Source organism: Trichechus manatus, unplaced genomic scaffold, assembly GCF_000243295.1.
Source record: "Trichechus manatus latirostris isolate Lorelei unplaced genomic scaffold, TriManLat1.0 scaffold00147, whole genome shotgun sequence".
Classification (NCBI taxonomy): domain Eukaryota; kingdom Metazoa; phylum Chordata; class Mammalia; order Sirenia; family Trichechidae; genus Trichechus; species Trichechus manatus.
This window is the reverse complement of record NW_004444083.1, coordinates 5,274,477-5,295,558: the sequence shown is the minus strand read 5'-3', so window position 1 is coordinate 5,295,558 and position 21,082 is coordinate 5,274,477. Positions and strand designations below refer to the sequence as shown.

At 41.5% G+C, this 21,082-nt stretch overlaps 1 protein-coding gene across 7 annotated transcripts in view; it reads right to left on the bottom strand.

Moving 5' to 3' along the window:
- The window catches only part of DOCK10 (dedicator of cytokinesis 10), a 301,945-nt gene that overhangs the window by 1,942 nt on the left and 278,921 nt on the right, over positions 1–21,082 (bottom strand). For 6 of the 7 annotated variants that reach the window (XM_023740106.1, XM_023740109.1, XM_004385836.3 and 3 more), the window contains 6 exons: positions 18,604–18,750; positions 16,023–16,233; positions 13,397–13,587; positions 10,681–10,781; positions 10,367–10,505; positions 6,501–7,250 (listed from right to left, as the gene is read on the bottom strand). In XM_023740106.1, coding sequence (XP_023595874.1) covers positions 7,107–7,250; positions 10,367–10,505; positions 10,681–10,781; positions 13,397–13,587; positions 16,023–16,233; positions 18,604–18,750 — 933 coding nt within the window. In that variant the 3' untranslated portion in view covers positions 6,501–7,106. Of the gene's footprint in view, positions 1–6,500; positions 7,251–10,366; positions 10,506–10,680; positions 10,782–13,396; positions 13,588–16,022; positions 16,234–18,603; positions 18,751–21,082 lie in introns of those variants that run through there. The other variant, XM_023740108.1, reaches the window with a different exon arrangement.

Sequence of the window (21,082 nt, the reverse complement as noted above, 5' to 3'; positions counted from 1 at the left end):
GTTTATAAAGAAAATGTTCTACATTCTACCTTGGTGAGTAGTGTCTGGGGTCTTAAAAGCCTGTGAGCAGCCATCTAAGATATTCCACTGGTCTTACCCCTTCAGGAACAAGGAAGAATGAAGAAAACAAGATTCAAAGGAAAGATTAGTCCAAAGGTCTAACGGACCACAACTACCATGGCCTCCACCGACTGAGCCCAGTACAACTAGATGGTGCCCAGTTACCACCAATGACTGCTCTGACAGGGATCACAACAGAGAGTCCTGGACAGAGCTGGAGAAAAATGTAGAACAAAATTCTACTCACAAAAAGACTAGACTTACTAGCCTGACAGAGACTGGAGAAACCCCAAGAGTATGGCCCTCAGAACCCTTTTAGCTCAGTAATGAAGTCACTCCCGACATTCACCCTTCAGCCAAAGATTAGACATCCACATAAAACAAAAAAAAGATTGAAGTTGTCAAGGATTTCATTTTACTTGGATCCACAATCAACACCCATGGAAGCAGCAGTCAAGAAATCAAAAAAACACACTGCATTGGGCAAATCTGCTGCAAAACACCTCTAAAGTGTTGAAAAGCAAAGATGTCACCTTGAAGACTAAGGTGCACTTGACCCAAGCCATGGTGTTTTCAGTCACCTCATATGATCAGGGAATGAATAAGGACAATGAATAAGGGAGACTGAAGGCGAACTGATGCCTTTGAATTGTGGTGTTGGAGAAGAATATTGAATATACCATGGACTGGCAAAAGAACAAATCTATCTTGGAAAAAGTACAACTAGAATGCTCATTAGAAGCAAGGATCGGGGGGACTATGTCTTACACGCTTTAGACATGTTGTCAGGAGGGATCAGTCCCCGGAGGAGGACCTCGTGCTTGGTAAAGTATAGGGTCAGCAAAAATAAGAAAGACCCTCAACGAGATGTATTGACACAGTGGCTGCAATAATGGGCTCAAGCATAACGATTATGAGCATGGCACATTACCAGGCAGTGTTTTGTTCTGTGGTGCATAGGGTGGCTATGAGTCTGAACAGACTGGACGGCACCTAACAACAACATAGCAATTTCACGGTAAAGAAAGTGTTATGGGGAATTTTGACAACGAAAATGTTGCTTGATAATTTTTAAAAAAGAATATTCTAACATTTGGACTTCAAAGAGCATATCAACTGAAATGGTAAACAGGAAACCCAAGTAGTTGCTTATTCCATTAAAGAGATGAAACTGATTAACAGTTGAAGCATGGTTTTCACCCAAGATGAGCACTTCACTCAGGACATTTTTGAGGTGAAAGAGTAGGCAATTATCTATAATCCCAGCCATGAGCTAATTCTGTGGCCTCCAGAAGAGGGTACTAAAATTGGGTTGTAGAGCATACAGCTTCACAATCCTCCAGGGACTCTGCATTTTTGCCAAAGTCATTTTCCCTGTTGTTGTTTTTTGAAGGATTAGACAAGCAGCACATTTGATGAGAGTGTAAAAAGTGATAGTGGCAGTTAGGGATTGAATTGTGTCCCCCTCAACATATGTGTTGAAATCCTAAGCCCTGTAACTGTAAATATGACCATTTGGAAACAGGGGTTTTTATTTTGTTATGTTAATGAGGGTACATTAAGTGAGGGGTGGATCCTAAACCTAATCACTTCTGAGTTATAAAATGACAGATCAGACACCGAGACACACACAGGGAGAGGAAGAAGACACAACAGAAGAAATGTTTCTACAAGTGCAGGAATGCCAAGGGTTGCTGGCAGCTATTAAAGCTAAAATAGACAAGGCAGGACCTCCCTCCTGGAACCATGTCTTGAATTCGATTCCTAGCATCCTGAACTGTGAGAAAATAAATTTCTGCTCTGTAAAACCGCCCACTTGCGATATTTATGTTAAGGTAGCACTAGGTAACTAAGACAGTAACCAAAAGGAATACTGAAGCCTATTATTCAAATCCAAAGCATAGTCTTATTTACAACTTAGCTTGAAAATCCAACTTTTAATGATGTACATATGAACAAAGCCACACAGAAACTATTTTAAGAAGCATGGATCTCCTCCAGAAACAAACAGATGCCTCATAGTATGGGGCATTTTGCAATGGGAAACTTCTGATTTCCCAGTGCTGTAGACCTGCCCAGGAGTCAGGGAAGTGTTGGCTTTCTTGCTAGAATGGACTCATTCATGTGTGATCCTTGCCATGTGGATGATGTTAGGAAATTCTCATTTCTGGGGTGTGGTACCCATCTGTTATGGATTGAATTGTGTTCCCTCAAAATATGTGTTGTAAATCCTAGCCTTCATGCCTGTAGTTATAATCCGTTTTGGGAATGGGTTGTCTTTGTTATGTTAATCAGACAGGATTAGTCTAGCATTTGTCTTGAGCCAATCTGTTTTGAGATATAAAAGAGATTAAAGACGAAAGTAGAGAGGGGGAAGCGAGATGCCAAGCCACATGAAGAATGCACAGAAGTTCAGAGATAAGGAAGGACCGTCCTCCACAGCTGACCGAGAGCCTTCCCCTAGAGCCGACACCTTGAATTCAGACTTTTGTCCTTCTCAACCGTGACAAAATAAATGTTTTTAAAAGCCACCCACTTGCGTTATTTCTGTTTTAGCAGCACTAGTTAACTAAGACACTATGATTCATTCCAAGGAAGAGTAACAGTAACATAGGAAAGATGGAGAAAAGAAGGGGAAACTCTTAATACAGTTACACATTCAAGCTGTACCATAGAAGGTAGTACATATTGGTTTAGAAAGGGTTTTTATTGTTAATTCTCAACTTTTCCCAGTAGTACCTGTAAACATCCATATGATTTGAACACAGGTCACTTGAAGGAGAGATTATAGATTGTTTTGCATCATCATCTGCAACACTTGGGCTTAAAATTATATTGGAAACATTTTCTTTCATGGAAGGACTCCGATTTTCAGACTTTCTAAATGATCAAGGCAAAGCTAAGGGGCCATACACTTCCCAAATCCTCTAGCTCAGGAAAAGCCAAGGGAGTGAATGTTTTTTCCACTAGAGTGTTCAGAAGATAAAAAAGGCCACAAATTTGAAACCACTCAATAGAATATGATGGGCTTATTTGACTTCAGGAATCCAAGAGAGTGTCTTCGAGCTAAGGTAGAGGAAACTTCTCTCCTGGGCTTGGGTTATTGCTTAGAAATGTCTCCATAGAACCATCCAGAGCCTTTCTGGGTAGATTTCCAGTTTACTAGGCTTTTGTTAAAAATTTCTCCTTTATTTTTTTGTCAAATTGGTTTAAATTGATTTATAGGGCTTTGCTATTACTCCTTATTTACAGAAAAGATTATTTAAAGGGGAAAAATCACATTAAGTAAAATATCCTGTAAATCTCGTTGTCTCATTTAAAATTAAAAAAAAAAAATACACACACACACACAAATAAAACAAAAACCGAAAACAACCCACTCAAACTGCATTTAGTAGATATAGTTGCATTGCTTTTGAAGAAATACAAGAGGGGTCATCAGCTTCAAAAATAAATATCCTTTATGACTAGGAATTCACTGAAGAAACAATGATACTATAGTTAAGGAATTAATATTATATAAAATGATATAAGAAGTTAATTAGCAGATTCCCCTGGAGAATCCTTGAGACTTCTTGTTGTTGCTAGTTGCCATCCCGTTGGTTCCAGCTCATGAAGCCCTTATGTACAATAGAACGAAACACTGCCTGGTCCTATTTAAAGTATTTAAAGTGATATTTAATTATTTGTAAAACCAAACCAAACCCTTTGCCGTTGAGTCGATTCCGAGTCATAGCGACTCTATAGGACAGAGTAGAACTGCCCCATAGAGTTTTCAGCAAGGGGCTAGTGTATTGGAACTGCCAATCTTTTGGTTAGCAGCCAAGCTCTTAATCACTGCGTAGAGCTTTGCTCAATTACTCAGTCTTAATCACCACTAGCTTCTCCAAATGACGTTAGCAAACCCCGTACCTAGTTTTGCTCTATCTCTCACTCCTTATTGTTCTAAGATTAACCCTATGTGCTCACTGTGGAGTTTCTTTTGATCTCTCCATTAACTCACCCTCCCCTGCCCATTCTCTCCCTACATTCACTCCCTCTCTATTTATCACTAAGTTTATTCGGGAAGCCATTAATTCAAGTAAAATACTGTACATTGTTTAGAAAAAGGCAATATAAATACTAATCTTGGCAATTCAAAATCAGTTTACTCTTTTATAAGATGTTGTTTTCTGCAAAGCAATTTTTAGAAGTATTTAATTGGCCCTGGTGGTGCAGTGGTAAAAGCCCTAGGCTGCTAACTGAAAGGTTGGCAGTTCGAACCCACCAGCCGCTCTGTGGGAGAAAGATGTTGCAGTCTGCTTCTGTAAAGATTTACAGCCTTGGAAACCCTATGGGGATGCTGTGAGTTGGAATCGACTTGACTGCAGTGGGTTTGGTTTTTGGTTTTAGTTAATTAGCAGAAGGTTAGTCCCTGGGTGGTACAAATGATTAAGCACTCGACTACTAGTCGAAAGGTTGCCATATCTTTCTCCTGTGGAGTGGCTGGTGGGTTCAAATAGACAACTTATTGGTTAGCAGCCAAGCACTTAACCTCTGAGTCATCAGAGAACCTTACAGGTTAGTAGTTGAGCGAAAATTGTTTGCACCACCTAAGGATCTTAATGATATCTGCTGTTGTTAGGTGCCTTAGAGTTGATTTTCAACTCAAAGCCACCCCGTGTGACTGAGCAGAACTGCCCCACAGGGTTTTCGGTTAGTCATTCAGCTGCTAAGCGTAAGGTCGGCAGTTAGAATCCACCAGCTGCTCACTGGAAACCCTATGGGGCAGTTCTACTCTGTCCTATAGGGTCGCTACGAGTTGGAATCAACTCAACAGCAACAGGTTTTTCAATCTTTAGGGGAACAGATCTCCAGGTCTTTCTCCCATGGAGCTGCTGGGTGGGATTAAACTCCTCACCTTCCAGTTGGCAGCCGAGTGCTTAACCTTGGCACCAGCGTAACAAATCCAAATGAAGAAATGAGGAGAGATGAGCCAAGATGCTGACCCAAAGATCCAGGAACCAATAGAAGTCGAGGCCAAGGCAGGATGGAGCTAGGAATGAAGGTGGGACTGATATCTTGGGCCAACATTCAGCTGATCAAAGGGCATTCTATTTACATATTAAAATAAAGCAGTGGCTCTTTTTGAGGGCAAAACTAAAAACTGTTAAATGAGTCTTGAGGGATCAGAGTTCTCATCCAAAATATTCTCTTATCACTTCTGTGCACACAACTTTTAAGTATGTGTTTCAAGCCCTATCCTCCCTCTTCACTATGATGTGATAATACTGGCCAGTGGATTTTCAAACTAGAAAGATAAAAACTCAACTAAATGTTTCCTTCTTTGAAGGTAGAGACTCTGGAATGGCTGCTGAGGGTGGATGTAAGATGGTTATTCTCTTGCTTGCCTTTTGGGCCTGGAGCAAGTCAGTTTGGATGCACTGCTGCTTTTGATGGCTGGGGGAGGGAGTGGGTCAAAGGGTGGAATCTGTCAGTGGTCCCCGACCTGGCTGAGTAGCAGTCCCAGCTTTGATAAAATACAGATCTGCCAGGATAAGCTAATAACCCTTCGGTAACAATCCCTGAATCTCAGGGACTTAAACTTATTTTTCACTCAGGCTATACGCTGAACAAGGTTTGGTGATGGTGGTGGTGGTGGTATCTTTGTTCATGGCGGTCACTCAGGAACTCAGAGGGACAGAGGCTGCATCTCCATGTGCTTCCAAGATAACTGCATTAAGGGAAGATATTTTAACCACTTACTGATTTTAAAGCCATTGCCTGAAAGTGACACGTCACTTATGTGCACCTTTCACTGGCTTAAGGAAGTCATGTTTATTTGTTGTTAGCTGCGGTTGAGTAGGCCTCTACCTCATGGAGACGCCATTTACAACAGAACAAAACGTTGTCTGGTCCTGTGCCATCCCCATGATCAGTGAAGGATCGGACCATTGGGATCCACAGGGTTTTCACTGGCTGATTTTGGAAGTAGATTGCAAGGCCTTTCCTCCTAGTCTGTCTTAGTATGGAAGCTCTGCTGAAACCTGTTTAGCATCAGAATAACGTGCGACCCTCCACTGAGAGAGGAGGTGGATGCGCATCAGGTGTATTGGCCGGGAATCGTACCATAGTCATGCCTAACTTCAAAAGAGACAGGAAAGTACAACCCCAGCAGAGTTTATAAAGTGTAGAACTGGATCTGTGAACAGCCCTAATAACTACCAAAACTCTCAAGATCTGAATGTATCATATCTTCCCAAATCATTCTAATATTCTCCTAGATTTGGAAACTACTGGCCCGTCTAGTTGATCTTTGGAGAAACTCCCAGCTGATTTCTGAGTCCTTTGCCTGACTTCTCCATAAAGCATAGTAAGTATTGGATATGGAATTACATTCAGTAGATGTCCAATGAACCACTTTTAGCAGCAACTCACCCACCTTTCATGAGAAAACCAAATGCAAAGTAACTGTACTTTTTATTTCTATTAACAACAAAATACTTCCATAATTTTTCACATCCTGTTGTTTTTAAGAGACATATATTACAAATAAAGGAACTCCACAAACTTTAAAGATTAGTATTTATCAACACTTTTGTACACATACACAAATATTTTAATATCATGGTATCTGAAATGTTAATCATATAATTTTAGTTCTGTCATTAAGTCTTAACTAAAAAGATTCTTTTAAATTTGGTAAAAATCATATTTTACAATCTTCTATTTACATTTGAAATATGCTTCAATGTTACAAAAACATTCACTTTAACCTTTAAAATATGCGTACTAGGACTTGGTATTGAACATACTAACTGACAGCAAACTTAGCGTTTGCTTTTGAGCTACACATTGATTGGAATTTCATGGCAAATATTCAGCTTGGCTTGCTCAATGCCACTCAAAGAAAAACATCACAGGGAATGTGCAAATCTGGAGGCTGGCAAAATTCTCAAGCTAGCGAGGTAAAAATATATCTATATATATATTAACACCATAAAAACTTCAAATAAATTAAATCTCTTTCTCTTCCCCGAGATTAGCTGCAAATTCCAAAAGTTCTCTTAGAGGTGTGTCAAATGCTGGGGACTCAACACCTCAGCACTGGATGAGACAGAGACAGCTGGAAGGGTTGGGGTCGCCTTGCTAATTACCCGAGGGCAGGTTCGCTCCACTGCGCGCTTTGATGGGTCGTCCCGGTATGTAATCTTCAACCAGGACAAGATGAAATGGAACGAAACAAATAGAGAAGTTAGTATTCATATTCCTGAACTCAAAATTAACACCTAGACTAAAAAAAAAAAAAAAAAAAAAAAAACGGTTGCTGTCGAGCCGATTCCGACTCGTAGCCACCCTATAGGATAGAGCAGAACTGCCCCATAGGGTTTCCAAGGAGCAGCTGGTGGATTCGAGTGGCCCATCTTTTGGTTAGCAGCCGTAGCTCTTAACCACTGTGCCATCAGGGCTCCTTTACTCCCCATGGGGAATGTGCACATTTAAAAATTACACTTATAAAAGTGAGTTCTGAAAAAGTGTTTTTCCAAGCCCACATAAGAGCCATTTTGGCAAGACAGCGGTAGTTTCACAATATTCTTTAACTTTCAGATATAAAATTGTCAGTGTTCAAGTGAGCCTTATAAATGCATCTGAGCAATTCTAAGTAATTGTATCATTTTCTAAAAGTTGATACATGATGTTGTCAAATCTACCAAAAAGGTGAAATGGTGAATTACCAAAATGTTGAATAAAATGAAATCTAATTTTTTTTAAATCATATGGAAATATAAGGAAAACATGTATCTTGGCCTACTTTTCGTTTTGAAAATATTACTAATCTGCCTAAATATTTTCCTGTCAGATCTGTTTGCATAATGACGTCCACACACAATAACAAGAGCAACAGCAAACATCCCAGCACCTCTAAAATATATATTGTACAGAAGACATTTTATAACTATTTTCAATTGCTAGTTAGGAAGATTTTCCCATTAACTTTGCACATTACCACGCTGTGCTGTGATCTTTAGTTCACCCCACTTCTAAAACTGAATTGTCATTCCTGTCCTTTGTAGTATACCCAGCATCCAAGCATTCTATATTACCAAAAAAATTCTCCTTATGATCCATGTCACCAGGCTCTGCATAAATAATTTGGCTAATAGTGTGTCCAAAGAGTCTTTGAAACACTAAGACAGTATGTCTTTGCATCTCAACTGCTCAGCACCATAGCACAGCAAGTCTGTTCCTATTTACATATTTTACTTCTTATTTCAAAGGAGCCCTGGTGGAGCAGTGGTTAAGCGCTTGGCAGCTAACCAAAAGGTTGGCAGCTCAAACCCAGCCAGTGGCTCCAAAGGAGAAAGACCTGGCGATCTGCTCCCATAAAGATTACAGCCCAGAAAATCCTATGGGGCAATTCTACTCTGTCGCATGGGATGGCTATAAGTCAAAACTGACTCAAGGGCACCTAACAACTACAATAGCATGTTTTTTTAAACGTATTTTATATATGTATATATTTTATTTTCTGTTTCTTAGAAAAGGCTTTCAGGAATAGAAATGATTTTGCTCAACCCTTAATCACCTGGTCTTTTTGTGGTTTTGTTTTAGCACTTTGGAGTATAGTGTATCTTTGCTTTGGGTACAAATGAGCTCAAATATGTTTCAGAAGTCAGTGGAACATGCACTTTGTTATTAAAAGCTAAGCTCTTAATTTTAATCAGTAGGTTCTTTTCATATTGGTCTACTGTGAAATGTAAATAAAATTATTCTAATTAAATAAAAATTTAGAGAACACTAGCCATTACGGAAATCTCTGGGAAGGATGAACAGCTAGGAAGAGAGAGATAAAACACAAGGCCACAAAGGACAGCGTAGACGTAAAGGAAGAAAAACATACCACTTTTGCTTACAGTACTGAGGGAAATACTAGACACAGAGGAACAGAAGCTGTATAAACATGGACCGCGACAGAGCTGCCAGGAAAAAAAGAGAAAAACATTTTTGCACGAAGGTTCAATATCAGATGCAATTTACTGCTGAGGAGGAATGTTCCTTCACCATCTTTCCCTACATTCAGATCCACTGTTTGTTCTTTTTGTTTCATTGTCAGCTTTACGATTTCCCCCATGCGATCAAGGCATTTCTCCTGAGTATTTCATTCCCATCACTCATTAAAAAGCCCAAACCATAAGCACCTCCTCTCGGTATCCTATCCAGGAAGAATAATCCTCTCAGATATAAGTCTATAAACCTTTTCTTTTTCTATCTACTATAGAGACTTAAAAATGGGGGTAGAAGGAAATGGGAAAAAAAAAAAGAAAAAAGAAACATATTTGAGGAAATGCAATTAGAATAAAGGATCCTTATAACACATTTCATGTTTTGTGAAGTGTTAATAGTGCTAGCCACGGTAAGGAAAGGAAGGGGAACTAATATTTAATAAGTGACTACTACGCATGAGGCATAGTTAGGAGATTGGTTCCAGTTCTCCCAACAAATATTCTGTATAAAACACATCTAACTCCTAGAAGGGACCATGGGTGATGAGATGTCCAGGTAAGAGTGTGAGGGTTGATGGATGCTGGAAAGTAGGTCAAAGGAGCAGCACTTGACTTTTGACCACTTGATTCTCAGCATGCCCAAAACTGTTGTGATAACTGAATATCCACATTTTGGTCACAGCCCTACAGAAAATGCTAGATACATGCCAGAAATCATGGCTGACTTGCTTATGGGGTGAGGAGTTGAGCTTTATCCCAACTCTTTACATCTTCATGAGGTCCAGTTTTGGCAGAGAGAGTCTTGATGGTCAACGACCAGGACCTCAACTTGGTATTGCTTCTGAGTTTGCAGAGATCCCTAGTGTCAGAACATGGAACTCATTGTGGAAGGAAGTCCATTCCACATCCAAGCTGAGAGGTGGGGGCAGGGGAGGGTTTGTGAGGTCCTCAAACAGTAATGATGGAAGTAGTAGCAAACCCTAGTGGGAATGCCTCCCAATGTTCCTCAGTGTCTAAGAGGACTCATCTGTTCTAGAAACCAAAAGCTCATATGGTTTGAATACACACCTCTGAAAACTGCAGAAAGCATTGGGTTCTATCCTCTTTTTATAAAGTCTCCACCCCTCAACCCTTCTCTTCTCTATTTTGAGGCAAGGAGTGCTGTGAATAGGGGACAAAACAATTCAGTAACATGGTGTTGACTTAAGGTAAAGTGATTTCAGCAGCAGCAAGAGAAGAGACTCTTTCTAGTCCTTACACTAAGGATGAAATAGACCCCGTCCATTTACTAACTGCTCTGGCCACACCAAGGAGGGCCTCACCTGCTCATTCATGACTGCAGAGAGTTCGCTGAGCATGTCCTTATAGTGGGACCTCAATTCTTCCTGGTACTCCAGCTGGTCCTCCTTGATTAGGCGCTCATTCACATCAAGGGCCTGCCCACACGCATCTGCAAATTGCCTTTTGTGACAGCAATAAGCAAATTAAAAACCAGCCATAGAAGTGGCAACTCAAAGTTGAGTTGCCGATATACCCTGCTCCCAAGAAGAGGGTTTGCTGGGCAGCTTCCCGGGGAATTCATGATTCCCTGTCTGAAGGAGCTCAAGGAAGAACATTCCCACAAAGAAAAGCTTACCTGAAGATTTCCTTCAAAAGCTTTACTTGGTTGTCAGGGTATTTCTTTGCATTGGTTTCTTCAAGAAAAGCTCGTGCATAGGCCATTGGTCCAGCGTTAACCTATTGGGGAGAAGACTATTGGCTGAGGATGAACCCATCTCCTCTGTGGAACCTTCTCTGGCCTCCACAGCCAGAAGGAGTAGCAACGGTCTGCACCAATCACGTGGCATCCACTTCTCTCACACTACCTTGTAGTCTATTGCTTGGTGTGCCTGTCTTGTCTGCTGTCCTCCAACCAGTCAGTAAGCTACTAAACCCATTGCCATCCAGTTGATTCTGACTCCTAGCGACCCTATAGGACAGAGTAGAACCGTCCTAGAGTGTTTCACAACTATAATCTTTACGGAAGCAGACTGCCACATCTTTGTCCTGTGGAATGGCTGCTGGGTTTGAACCATCGACCTTTCGGTTAACAGAGTGCTTAACCACTGCAACACCAGGGCTCCTTCAGTAAGGTACTAGAGGGGTTAAATATCAGTTGCTGTTGAGTAGACTCTGAGTCATAGCGACCACATGTGTGTCAGAGCAGAACTGTGATCCATAAAGTTTTCAATGGCTGATAACTCAGAAGTAAATCACCAGGCCTTTCTTCCAAGGTGCCTCTGGGTAGGCTTGAACCTTCAACCTTTTGGTTAGCAGCTGAGAGCATTAACGCTTTGCACCAGGCAGCAATTCCACTAGAGGCATATCTGAGCTATAGTCTTCACTGCCATCCTTCCCAAACTTCAGTCACTTCCCCACTTCACATTTTTTGTCATATCTGCATACTGATTAAGCTGTTATTTGCATAATATCTTTGAAAAAAGGCTCACTTTTACTTACTTAAATAAATTTATTTAAATGAATACATTAAAATAAGCATGTAAGTATTAAAAAAAGACATTTGACAGTGGTAGTGGTATATGTGCCGCCCTGGGGATCACTGTTTTACAGTATTCCACTTGGCAGTCCGGCTCAGTGGAATTCACGTCCAAGGATGCACTTCTAAGACTTGCTGAATGAATGCACAATGCCAGGTGCTATTTATGCTCATACAATAAGCAGACTCACACTAAAGGAGGAGTCTAAATCACTGCACAAAATCTTTTACTTTGGCTTTGGGACTTGGAATAAATAAGGGAAAAAAAGAAGGAAGCTAGGACTGTTTGAGCAGTCCTCAGATGCCCGTGACCACAGGGATTGCCAGCGCTGCAGAATGCGGCAATAGTACCCGATGTGTTCCTTTGCTCCACCAGGTCACTGTCTGCACTCTCCTCCACTCCGATCTGTGCTCAGGGAGGCTGTCCTTTATGGACTCCAAGAATGGCTCCCTGGCCTTATGGCTTTTTGTTGGGATCAGCCGATGGGGGAGGCAGACACGGGACAGGTGGGGAAAAGGAGAGGGAGGTCAGTACCGGGATCAGCATTACCGATTTTCCCTTTTGCCTCAGGTGCCAAGACGGCTTAGCAGGGCAGTATGATTGATTCTGTCTTCATTTAAAATATTAATATTGCGTTTATCATATACTTTTTTGCGTTAATGTTAGATTTTTGTAAATAATGCATCAAACTATTATTTATCTTGATTACTGGTTTTTGGGGGCCTCACCCTAGTCCAGGCCCTGGTCAGGGTATTCAGCCCCAGAGCTTCCTCCTTGCAACCAGCCAGCAAAGGCCACACTTGTCTATCATCAGGTAGCTCTCTGGCTCCCCCCTGTGGCTTCCATTAACCCTCCTCTTCTTGCAGCTTCAGGTCTCGGGGTGGTAACAGCTCTGCAGTGTTGCTAACCCCTGCCGGACCCTTGCTGGCTTTTCTAAATGCTGCTCACACTTTTGCAAATAGTTTATTCTCATTCACCTCCTGGGAGACGACATCTGTTTCCTGGCAGGACCCTGAGAGACAAACACTGACGTCTATTTTATGAACTAGTAAATATTTCCAAGATTTGTTTTTAAACAGGGTAAAAACAGTGTGGGGATCACATCTGACCTCCTCTGACTTCACAAGGGGGAAGGAGAGAGGAGGCATGTCTGACTTCCGCCTCATAGGGACTAGCCTTGGACTGCTTATACTGATTCTCCTGCCCCTTTGCAAGGTTACAGGAGGTCAGATGCCACCCCCATGCCGTTTTTACAGTTTTCTAAGGCTCTTAATGACAGATATGTATGAGTGTGACATGTTTATTCATTAATTAATTCACTCATTAGAATATAGGACAGAGTTTATCCAGAGAAGATGGGGTGCGAGGAATGAGGAAAAAGAAATTTTATTTTAGATCCTGGGTGGTACAAGCAGTTTGTTATCGGCTCCTAACCGAAAGGTTGGTGGTTGAAACCCACCCAGCCAGTCTGTGGAAGAAAGGCCTGGTGATGTGCTTCCACAAAAGATTAGAGCCAAGAGAACTCTTTGGAGCAGTTCTACTCTGCAACACATGGGGTTGCCATGAGTCAGGGGCCTACTCCAGGGCCACTAACAACAACAGATTGAAGGAAGGTATATGTAGAATGGTGTTTGGTATGAACACGCATTTATAACTAAACAGATTTTTAAAGACCCAGATAAAGGTGTTGGTGGTATCACAAACAGAAAAACGTTTCTTACATCCTTTGTTAAAATAAAATTTAAAAAAATTCCAAGGGTATTCTCTACCAAGTCTCAATGAGCCACGTGCATCTCAGCTCTGGGCAAGGCTCACCTTCACGCTGACACTTCCTTGGAGCTTGAGCTGCAGTCTGATCATGTCCACCTCTTCCATGGTGCACAGCTGATTGAGTTCAGAGACTTTCTTGGACATTTCATCAATGGCCACTTCAATAGGATTCAGTTCAGTGCTTGACTGGCTTATGACTTGTATCCTCTTCTTCACGTAGGGGAAAAAGTGACTCGCTGCACAAAAGCAATACAAGGGAATTCAAATGTTGAGGATTAGTAAAGAGTCAAGGATTCCCCCAACTCTCAGAGGATCTGGTGACTTCCCAGTGCACATAGCCCATCCCATCCTGTGTGTTATTTGTGTTCGTGAGTTATTTTTTCTCCTATATATCATACTCTCTCACACTTCCTCCTAGCTTTGCCCCAGCTGCTTTAGCTGGACATGCTGTTTCCCCTTAGCTAGTTGGTATGCACTCATCGTCAGGGCTGGACTAAGACCTTTATAGCCTCTTAAGACTAAAAGGATTCTATCTTTCATACTAACACATAATTCAGCTGTACTAAACCACAATAAGGAATGCTTAAATATATACTAAGTCGTAGGTGTTGGAAGAAGTACAGCAAGAATGTTCCTTAGAAGTGAGGATGGCGAGACTTTAGGCCTCATGTATTTTGGACATGTTATCAGGAGGCACCAGTCCCTAGAGAAGGATATCATGTTTGGGAGAGGGTCAGTGAAAAAGAGGAAGACCCTCAACAAGATGGATTGACACAGTGGCCCCAACGATGGGCTCAAACATAGCAATGACTGTGAGGATGGCACAGGACTGCGCAGTGTTTTGTTCTGTTGTACACAGGGTCGCTATGAGTAGGAACTGACTAGGTGGCAACTAGAAGCAACGACATATATTATAGCAGCCCTGGTGTGGCAGTGGTTAAAGTGCTCGCCTGCTAACCGAAAGGCTGGCAGTTCAAATCCACCAGCCAATCCCAGGAGAAAGATGTGTCAGTCTGCTTCTGTAAGGATTTACAGCCTTGGAAATCCTATACAGCAGTTCTGCTCTGTCCTGCAGGGTCACTGTGGGTTGGAATCAACTTGACGGAAATGTTTTTGGTTTTTTGGTAGTATATATTATAAGGATCTCTGGTGGTGTAACGGTTAAGTGCTTGGTTGCTAACCAAAAAGTCGGCAGTTTGATTCCACCAGCTGTTCCCTGGGAGACAGATGTGGCAGTCTGCTTTCATAAAGGTTACCTAAAAAACCAAACCCACTGTCATCAGGTCGATTCCGACTCATAGCAACCCTGTAGGACAGAGTAGAACTGCCCCATTTGGTTTCCAAGGCTATAAATCTTTATAGAAGCAAACTGCCACATCTTTCTCCCATGGAGAGGCTGGTGGGTTCGAACCGCCAACCTTTGGGTTAGCAGCCGAGTGCTTTAACCACTGAACCACCGGGACTCCCTCCATAAAGATAACAGCCTTGGAAATGCTATGAGGCAGTTCTAATCTGTCCTATATGGTCATTGTGAGTCAGATTTTACTTGATGGCAACAGGTTTGTTTTTGGTTTTAGTATATTTTATAAGAGTTTTGTTTAAAAAAATTATTATTACAGAAGTTCTGGATAAGTTTACTGACAGCAGATGTTTCTCATAGTTTGGATGTCATGGTTGTCCCTATGTCTATGGTATAAACCAGTACTCCTCCTCTCTCAAGACAGCTTAGATAGAATTTTCTCCAGAATCCCTTCACCCAGCTCCTTCCCCATCTGGGTACCTTAGGAGCTCTTCCTGTGTGTTCTGTTCCCATTTCATCCTCATGTTGTGCTCACCTGAAATTCTTGATTTATTGGGCTCTTTCTCCTACCAGCCTGTGGACACCTTGAGGGCAAGAATCATGTTTTATTTATGTAAAATGCCAGCATCTGCCCAACACCCAACAGGCACTCATTGAATGTTTGGTAAGTCAACAAAAGGATGACTGACTAGCTCATCAAATAGATCTCTTTAGGACTGGAAGGGATGTTGGAGATCACTGTCTGCATTCATTTTATAGATGAAGACCTGAATGCCAGAGTGGTTGATAGTCTTGCCTCAAAGCACACAATTATGAGAGATGCTGAAGTGACTGAGGGTAGATTCACGGACAGAGCAGAGAGGAGTGGACAGTTGAGTGCCTTTCCCAAGACACTGACCACATGGCCCTGATAATGGTAAGACCTAAAGGGAAGAGGTGGTAAAGTAACTCTACTGACAAGTTCCCTTCTGGTTAACTTCTCAAAGTTCTCACTCTGAATACAGAATAAAAACCAGTTATCATCCAGTTGATTCTGACTCACGGTGACCCCTTGTGTGTCAGAGTAGAACTGTGCTCCATAGGGTTTTCAATGGCCATGATCTTCTGGAAGCAGACTGTCAGGCCTTTCTTTTGAGGCTCCTTTGGGTGGACTCAAACCTCCAACCTTTCAATTAGCAGCTGAGCATGTTAACCATTTGCACCACCCAAGGACTCCTAGTACAGAATAAAGAGGGGGAGAATCTGCTCCTCCAGGCATACATTTGCCAGTTAGCACATTCTCGGTATGTTTCGATTACCACCAATTTAGTCTAATAGAGGGGCCTGCCTTGAAGCAAGTGCTCATGGCTGCCATTCTGCGGCTGCACCTACTTGTCAGGACCGTCCTCCGCTTGCACTGCTCCTCCACTCCACCATGCTTCTTGCCTGACAGCGTAAAGGGCGTCTCAAAGACAAAGCGGTTGGTGTTGTGATGCATTTCAAAATCCGTCTTCCGGTCCTCTATTTCCTTTTCCTCGAAGAATGGCGTAACATAGGTTACCTGGATGTAGGCATATTTCGGGTCCAAATCCTTGGGGTTGACCTGTGTTAACACATTATGGACAAAGAAAGAGTGGTAAGCTGCCGGGTGCTTTTGAAATAAAGGCAGGAATCTCTGCATTCCCTCAGCTAGCATCCCGAGGAGGCTGTCCCTTGCCTTTTACAGAAAAATGGGCAACCATATAATTTCAGAGCTGTTTGGGACCTCAGAAAGGGCAACTGGCTGGCCAGTGGTCTAGCAGATAGAACAAAGGTAGGATAGGAGCCAGCTCTGCAAGAAGCTGAGACTCTGTAATATAAGTACCCCATGTTAGCCTATTATTGAATCTTTGTTTTCTCTTCTGTAATAACTATCCAATCACTTTGGTCTAGAATGCAAGCTTCTTGAAAGTACAAATATATCTCTTTGTCCCTTTATGATTTAGCCATGTACCTATACTGAGGCCATGGGTTCTGGGCTTGTAATGAGGAGGGAGTTTCTTTGTCTATTCAGTGTATTATCGGATCAGTCCATCACATGGTTGCAAATATTTTTATTTTCATTTTCTCAGATTCCTTTTCTCATTTGCAACTAATTCTACGGAAGTGATTCTGTATAATGATATTCTAACTCTGTTTTCGTGGTTAGACATGAGAGACAGCAAGGAAGATAGGCTGGGGATCCCAAGAAAAATCCAGGGCATTGCCTTCAAGGCTGGAAGAGATGGTTTTTAGTCCCTTTTTTCACTATAACTTGGAGAATTTTCAAATTCTCTTATCTCTCCATCCATCTACCCATCCACTACCTACCCTATTCCAGAGATTTGAGGAAGCTCATTAAAGTATTTGTGATGCTAGTAATTAATACATTCTAAGATGGATACAATTGAAACCATTTAATGGTTGAAAAAAATGGAGGTTCAGAATGGTTGGCTAATTTCTCCTGGATCACCAGTGGTGAAATGGTGGAATGGATACTCCAGTTCTACTGACACCCACGTTGGCATTTTTGTCATCCCACCAGGAACTCTGTATATACTTTCTACTTAGGAATGTCACCACTGGAGTGGTTCTAACTCTGCCTCCTTTGGTGGAAAATGTTCTTGCACATTTCAAGCAAAGAAGAACGACGAACACATTCTCAACAACTTCTACCCAAACCCAGAGCTGTCATGCCCAGACCTTTCCAAATACCAGCTTTGTAAAAGAGAACAGGGGGAAAACAGTAGACCCTCTTTCTGGCCCAATAGAGCCCTATACAATTGGGCGCCAACCAGCTTTTCCATCTCAGTCTCCTGTCACGCTATTCCATCCAACATGTGTTCTAAAGATCTGCCATTCTCTAAGCACACCTTCCCCTTTTATCTATCCCTGCCTTTGCACATGCTGGTTCTTCTCAGAAGGCCCTTTGCTTCCAGCAAACACCTTCTCATTCCTCAATTCCCAGATATCACCTCCTCTGTGAAGAGTTACCTAACCAAGAACAAGGGGTACAGGAAAGCCCCTCCCTGAGCTTCCCCTGTGCTAGTTGGAACAGGTCTCTCTGGCGATACTTCATTACACTTTATTTAATTAGCCTTCTATACACCTCCTTCTCTTTTTAGCCCCATGTGACCTGTGAACTCTGGAAGGAAGAGAAACCAAGAAAAAAGCCAAACCCATTGACAGTGAGTCAATTCTGACTCACAGTGACCCTACAGGGTAGAGCAGAACTGCCACATAAGGTTTCCAAGGAGGAGCTGGTAGACTCAAACTGCCAACCTCTTGGTTAGCAGCCTGAGCTCTTAATCACTGCACCACCAGGGCTCCTAAGGAAGAGACTCCATGTAATCCCAGCTCCCAGTCCTGTGCAGGACATGCAGTAAATGTTTAATAGAGATTTGCTGAATGACTGAAAGGAGATTAGAAGATTCTGAGTAACCTAATCAGAGGATGTAAATATTTGCTTTCTGGAGCCATGAGGCAGTTAATAGGATGCTCACAGGTTAATATAATGTAATCTGTAAGTCTGCTGCTATCGTAGAAGACCAGCTTCAAAACTTATTATTTTAAAGTGCAGAAAGATCTCTCTGACTAAATACTTTCAACTTGTATTTCCTCCAATTTCACCAATGAACCCAATCATTTTAAGGCTTTGATTGCTATTCAAATACAAATAATCTATGGAAGAAGTAAAGAATTTAGTAACTGTTTCTAGGAACTGCCTAACAGTACTTAAATAAACACATAAAAACACTTTTGCTTTTGACAAAATGATACCACCAACCAATCACTCATCCAACAAAAAAGCAAACAAATCAAAACAAAAACCCCAACTAGTTTAGGTAGTTTACTTTGCAGTCAGGCAAACTATTAAAACTTCATTAAACGTAGTTGAAACATAAAAGAATCAAGTCAATTGTAAGCAGTTGCATGCATATTGACTTTCCTGTACCTTGTTGGAATCCTGGATGATCTTCACATTGTCTGCTCCGAATTTATCTGCGTAGAGCTTGAGCAGCCTTTGGGAAATCTCAGAGAGACCTGTTAGCTTCGGCTCTTTATAAATATACTCCTTGCCTTCTTCTTCTTCAAAAAATCCCTATGGAAGACAGATAATGAACCACCAATTTTATAAGAGAACTCCAACTACACATCACAAGTCAAAGAAAAACCATTCACTTAAAAAAAAAAAAAATTCAAAATCTTTTGATGTCATCCAAGCCATTGATTAGCATGCTGTAAAATTCAAAATCAGAAGAGAATGAAGAAAACAAAATATCATGTTGGAATCTGGCATTCATGAGAACCTGCCCTAGTCTGGCCAAACGATCTTATGAAATACCTTACACATATTTTCTCTATTTGTAGAAATCATCGGCAATGCTGCTTGCATATATTTTGGCGGAAGAGTGCCCTCATGTGGTAGCCTCGGGTAGAACACAAAGTTGGGAGTAATTTTTGGCATTATTCAAAGAGCAGTATCGTTTTTAATAAGGAACTCTAAAAGTCTTTGAAACTACCATAGGAAACACTGTATAGCATGTACAGGTATCTAAGTAAATCAACACGCATCCCACATCTTCGAAGAAAATCACAATGCTCTGTATCGTCATAATAGAAAATACATACATTTTGCTTCCAAATATTGCTGTTTTAAAAATTTTACATCACTATGTCTTCAGGGACCTGAAGCAACTTCGGTATATATAATTTCATCATTCAATTTACTTTATTAAGAGACCTTTTACATTCTTACAAAGCTAGACCTTAAAGCATTAAAAACAGTAACCATATCATTATCCTGATTCCATAGGGAACAAGTGGTTTTTGTTTCCTTTAATTTATTGGGCTGGTTTAAAGCGGAGCCCTTGGTGGTGCGATGGTTAAGTTCTAAGGCTGCTAGCCAAAAGGTCAGCAGTTTGAATCCACCAGCCACTCCTTGGAAACCCTATGGGGCAGTTCTACTCTGTTTTATAGGGTCGTTACAGGTTGGAATCGACTCGATGGCAACTGGATTGGTTTTGGTTTGGTTCGAAACAGGAAGAAGGGACGTTCCCATTATCGAAGGATAACTAAGTGAGGCAATGTTTATAGTCCTTCTCTTTGAAGAGACATGGAAGTACCGTTCCTGTGGAACACATGAGGCCTCAACATACGAAAGGGAGGAGTTAAGAATTTAAGCTGAGTTTATCTTCAAGGAAACAGTGCTTGAGGTCTGGGTGAAGTTACTGGGGGTCAAAAAGAAATTTAGCTGTACTTTTTTTTAAATCATTTTGAGTGTTTAAAAATCTCCACTTTATGTAGAAAACATTGATAAAATGTTCCAATACTGTATTATTCATGGCTGATATGAGGCAATCTATCCAAGAATAATGATTAAAACTTATGGTGCTCTATAAATGTAAAGCACTTCCACTTACGTAAATTCGATCCTCACTAACCATATACTTGGGATCGTAAGTGGATTCTAACTGCATATCTGCAGAAGCCAATGAACATCCTGCAAAAGGTACCTTCCCCATCACAGTTCTTGTCAAGCAGCTAATTGTCTCTTTCCGTGTGCGTATTGCTAACTGACTTTGGGTTTTGTGAAGGCAGGCGGATGTATGTGCCTTGTTTTACGTCACATGCCCCATGTTTTGCACTGTGCCTGATCTTTAGAAGGACACTCTCTATGTCCTGAATGAGTAAACAGATGAATGAAATAGTTCTTAGTGGGCATTATCTTCAAAAGGTATATCGGCACCAGGTGTAATTGAAAAAGATTCCCTTGCTTTTAATGAAGGTGCTTTTCCTAAAAAATAAAAAATAAGTAAACAACTTCTTTGAGAAATGTTCAAGAATAAGCACAACCGATTATGAGTACCTTGACCCCAAACTCCTAAAAAGTGACATATGATATTGAAAACACGAAAAGCAGCTCCCTAGGCTCATCTAGACTGTAGGGGTAGTGAGGTCTGACCCCATTCCCACTTGGTTTCCCGTTGCTATGTTTTTCAGTAGGAGTCCCATGGAATTTTGGCTGATTCAAGGTCAGAGGTTAGTAGCTGAAATTGACAGCCTGACACATCAGAGAAATAAAACTTCTTAGGCCATCAACCAGAATCCCCAGAGGGCCATAGCTAATGCAACACTTACAACTTCAGTTTCAATAAGAAAAATGCCTCCAAGTTTCATGGTGTGAAAACTAACACAAAGAGACATTTCCACTGTGAATTCTTCCCCTAACAAATTTCGGAATCCAGAGTTAGCAGAAAACGTACCGCGGGAATCACGTTTCTATTGTCCTCACTGTGGCCTCTGTGGCCTTGGTCATGACCTGTGACTGTTCTTTGTCCCCACTCCTTGTTCTGTAGGATGGGACTATAGCACAGATTCAGAAATCTACTGGGAGGCCTTCAGAACAATGCCTAGTTCTCGGCAGGTCCTTG